We start from the raw sequence: 5,042 nt of genomic DNA, 5'->3' as shown, positions 1-5,042 counted from the left end.
TTTGTTCATGGTATGAAATTACTGAATTTGCCTCATAACAGGTGTACACTGTGGCGCAAACGATGTGACCCTAACCATGAGGGCCACACAGAATTGCTAACACTGAATGCCTAACTCTGGTGCAACAACAAGCAATAAGATGGACTTTAGAGATTGAAGTCATTTGTCAAACACCACACCCCTGGACAAACAGCAAAATTTGGGTTGAAGTCCAAGTAGACTTCACAGAACCGAGCATTTTAGCTCCTCTATATTATTGCAATTTGAACTTATTCCAGAAACCAAAGCTCTAAGCCAAGGATACAATCACACAAGAGATATTCCAACAATGAGACTCCTCAAGGCTCTCTTCATTTCCTTGTTCCTCAAACTGTAGATAAGAGGGTTCAGTGTTGGAGGGATCACAATGTACATCACTGAAGCCACTACATTCTTAATGGAGGAGTCAGTAACCGCAGAACTCATGTAGACTCCAAAACCTGTCCCGTAGAACAAGGACACAACTGAGAGGTGAGACCCACAGGTGGAAAACGCTTTGTACCTTCCACCCACTGATGGGATCTTCAGGATAGAGGATACAATTTGGATATAAGAAAAAATAATCCCAAAAAGAGGTACACCAAAAAATATGATACCCGCTAAGTATACCAGCAGGTTGTTGATGAAGGTATCAGAACAAGAGAGCTTGATGACCTGCGCAAGTTCACAGAAGAAGTGAGGGATGTCCAGGTCTGTGCAGAAGGACAGCCGCAGTGCCGTCAGAGTGTGGATCAGGGTGTGCACAGTGCTGATGAGCAGAGAGAGTAGAACCAGCAGGACACAGAGTCCAGGGTGCACGACGATCGTGTACCTCAGTGGGTGACAAATGGCCACATAGCGATCACAGGCCATCACTGCGAGGAGACAGTTTTCCAAGGCACTACAAAGCAGAGCAAAATATGCCTGGAAGAGGCAGCCTATGTAGGTGATGCTCGGATCCTTTGCTTGAGTGTTCACCAGCATCTTTGGAAGTACAGTTGTGCTTACAGAAATGTCAGTGAAGGACAGGTTGGAGAGGAAGAAGTACATGGGGGTGTGGAGGTGGGAGTCAGAGCTGATGGCCAGGATGATGAGCACGTTTCCCAGGATGGTGACCAGATACACGGACAGGAACAGGCTGAAGATGAGGGGCTGCAGTTCTGGGTCATCTGTCAGTCCCAAAAGATGGAATTCTAAAAGAGTTGTTTGGTTAGTGGGTTTCATGTTACTGGCTAATCTCACAGGAAAGACGGTGTGAAAATAAAATAAAATGACTTGTTTTGAGACAAGCAGCAGGAGTATGACATGGTGACTTCTTAGGAAGATCCTTGTTACATTTATAGTCTTACTGATGACAAGATATAAGAATGAGGACCCATGCTTCAGGTGGGTTTTATATATCTAAAGACGGAGAGCCAGGGTTTTTCAAAAACAAAAGGAAAATGGTCTTCTCGTGTACACTACGGAACCAAAAGTTTATTCAGATATTTTGTCACTGATCCCTTCCACTCCTCTCCTCTCTTCTCCTTTAACTTCCATGCCCTTTATTGGAAACCAACTCCTTTTCACATATTGTGGTGAGTGCTGAGACTGTTAAGAAATAAGACATACAATTTCCATAAGAAATAGCCCGTGGCTCAGAGAACAAGATCCCAATGATGAATGTAACTGTGCTCTATGCCTAAAAAGTACCAATAAACTCAATGAGGGGGGAAAAAAAAGAAACAGTCCGTGCCTTCAATAGAAATAAAGAGGAGGATGAATTTATGAAATATGTCTTCTAAAGCCACAGTCTGCAGTGATGGCATCTGAAGGACTTCAGGTCATCTGAAGGGTTTATCAAATTACTGCCAAGGTGCTTAATGCTCTGCCCCCACCCCCGCCCCCGATGTGAAGGTCACAAGGACAAGCAATGAGCGTAAAGTACACTGTTCGTGTTTGGCACACACGGAATCAGAAGTTAAGATGGTCTAGCTGTTGGGTTGATTCTCATGACCAACTTCTGCCAATGTCTGTGGGCAGCATAACGTCAGTCTTGCTAAAGTACCCCATAGGTCTTTGAAATTCCCAGTATAGTTTTAATCATGAACAAAGGTTTTCTTTTTGTTTCCCTTTCTTTCTAGGGACACCCACTTCTACCACTTCTGCAGTTAAGCATGGAGGGAGGGGAGATGCATCCAGCTAGACTTGAAAATAATTAGAAAATGCGTCCTTTCACTTCGAGCCCATTAAGACCTCTCCCTGGAAATGCAAGAAATCTGCTTTCGCAGTAAATTCCAGAAGAAATGGGTAACGGTGTTTAAAACACTTTGTCTTAGCCTAAGGGAATGTCTTTCCCTAGTGAGAGAGGTAGCGAATCATTACACAGAATAAACGAGTACTAGCAATAGGAGGGAAAGAATGAAATACAGAGGCCCCTGTGTAGAGAGGTTGAAATAAAAACCAATTTGTTGTTTTTCAGAGAGCAGAGGGGTCAAGATGCCACCAATCTAGGTAACCAGGTTTCCTAATGTTGTGGAAGGAATTTGCAAGTGACCCACAGAGAGGCAGCAGAAAGGAAGTAAAATAACAAATTTACTCATCAACGAGGGTTGATTGCACATAAGCCGTGCCTGGATCGAGGACCCACTGGGCTACAACTCCTGCTTTTATAAGGTTTTACAGCCTTGACTTCATTTGGGTGGTTACATTTCATTCTCACAGTCCACATCATGGTCCCAAGATCGTTAACTTTAACCCAGATGTAACAGTTTTTTGCAGTTGGGGAGTTTACCTTAAGATTCTTCTAGCTATCTGTTCTAGTGCACAGGAAGGGGGTGTTCAAGGCCAGGGATGAGGCCAGATGTCCCATTTCACGGTCAATGCCTCCAGTGTCTGTTAATGTTGAACTAAACAAAGCAGACTTAAATTAGAGACAGAACTCATATTTTCCTAACATTGCGTAGGTTTTTAGATTATTTACAAAAGGTCTCTGCATCACGAATACGAGGGTCCCTGGAGAGCAGAGGTCTTCCTCTCTTGGGGAAGACAGAAGCAGTACGATGATGATTATTTGCTGTAATATCAGATTCACACACTCTGAATTTAATCCAGGATCTGGCATTTGCTTTCTGAATGAGGGAAAGCCTTCAACTATACCAGAAGCCAGGGTATTCTCTTAATGAAGCTGCTTGATGAATGTGTCCTTTAGCTGTAGTTTGATGATCATTTATCCGTTTAGAATTCGCCACATATTGTGTATCTTAAATATACAGTTTTTCTTTGTGTAATTATGCCTCGGTAAATTGGGGAGGAGACTGCATGTGGATGTTTTGATTCATGAGAAACAAATACAACAAAGCAACCAGCACAGTGCTGGCAACTGGAACCCTGGTACTGATCTGTCCTTTTGCGTGCATGATAATAGCAAGTGCTCCTATTCACCCCTTGGGAGGAATAGACATCTGGAGCATAAGAAGTGCACACTTCAGGGAAGCGTTCATGCACTAAACCTACCACTGGGAATACTGGTTTGCAGAAAAGTACAGAAAGGTGCATCCGTGATACCGATATTCCTCAACATCTAACACTGAAAATGAATTAAATGGCAAGAGCATCAGACACAGGAATCACAAAACTATGACTGCCTAAACTAGGAAAAATGCATACGTAAATAACATTCCCTGAGGAAACTGGAAATATTTTAACCTTCCCAGAGAAGTGTATTTTATTACAGATTATTCAGGCACGATGGAAAGTAAAACCGTGCCGGTCAGCATGCATCACTCACCAGTTAAAAACGCATCTACTTCATGGAGGGGTAGGGGAATTAAAAAGAGCCCAGCTGTGTTATGCACATGTACTCGTCACTCCCCAAGATGACTGTAAACTGTGTGTACTGCAAATGTATACTAATAAAAAATAAAATAAGTGCTATCATACGATAAAAACCCATATACTTCACCATTTTTTTGCCTTTAGACATCTTTAGTACACAAATATTAGAAGTATATTTGAAGCCTCCATTTTATATTCTTGCACAGAACTGATTTTTTTTCTTTCCCCAGGGAAACTACCGCACTGACATGACATACATTATTCTGCTAAGTTTTCATCAAGTTGGTATTATTCTTTCAAATAAGAAAGACTGCATAATGTTGTGTGTGGTAAGCTTTACATAAATGGAGTCTTACAGCATATGCCATTCATAAAGGATGGTCTTTGGTGATTTTTTAAAAATAGCTCGGGCATATTTAGTCATTCTTCATAAATTTTTGCTACTAGAGTATCCCGTTGTCTTGCTACATTACAATTTAGAGTCCCCAAGTGATAAGTATGCCTTTTAACACATAGGTAGATGACAGCAGATAGACATATAGGTGCTAAATAGACAATAGATAGATAGACAGACAGACAGAATAATAGCCCAATAGAAAGCTAGGTGGATAAATGTGACCATATTTACAATACAGAGGCATGCATTTGGGGAACCCCATTATATTCCTGATGTCATATTTGGAGAAAAGAAGAGGAATGCAGGAGAATACAGTTTATAAATTGTGTATACTTATTACTTTATTTTTAAAGACCTGAAACAATCGTATAATGTCCCAGGTTTTAATTCTGGAATGAGGTGAGGGGTATTTCTATAACTCTAGTCTCTGTTGTTCCTATACAAACTTTTGGGGAGTTTTAGGAAGCAGAAAAGGGGGAGGCAGAACCTCTGCATCTCCTCCTCTCTAGCCAGAGCCCTTGAATCACCTACCAGCATAGAACAAAAGCTTTCTGTACAATGCTGGATCAAAACCACCAAGATGAATCAAGGAGCTGATTGCTAAGAACCAACTTCTGTACCCTCTAAAATTTGTGTGTTGAAATCTTTTTCCCTAATTCCCTAAGTTTATGATGGTATTTAGAGATAATTCTTTGAAAAAGTATTAAGTTAGAATATGCTCAGTAGGGTGAAACCTAACCTGATAGGACTGGTATCTTTACAAGAAGATATTATCACACACACACACACACACACACACACACACACACAC

At 41.4% G+C, this 5,042-nt stretch overlaps 1 protein-coding gene across 1 annotated transcript; it reads right to left on the bottom strand.

The window, feature by feature from the left end:
* Positions 1–306: 306 nt before the first annotated feature.
* On the bottom strand, positions 307–1,399 carry LOC104850814 (olfactory receptor 7G2). The gene has a single exon (XM_010607907.3). The coding sequence runs from the start codon at positions 1,240–1,242 to the stop codon at positions 307–309; it is 936 nt and encodes a 311-aa protein (XP_010606209.1). The 5' UTR covers positions 1,243–1,399.
* Between the last annotated feature and the right edge of the window lie 3,643 nt (positions 1,400–5,042).

This window comes from Fukomys damarensis, unplaced genomic scaffold (assembly GCF_012274545.1).
Source record: "Fukomys damarensis isolate Sample0158 unplaced genomic scaffold, DMR_v1.0_HiC HiC_scaffold_37, whole genome shotgun sequence".
NCBI classification, from domain to species: Eukaryota; Metazoa; Chordata; class Mammalia; order Rodentia; family Bathyergidae; genus Fukomys; species Fukomys damarensis.
This window is presented reverse-complemented; position numbering and strand designations above follow the sequence as displayed.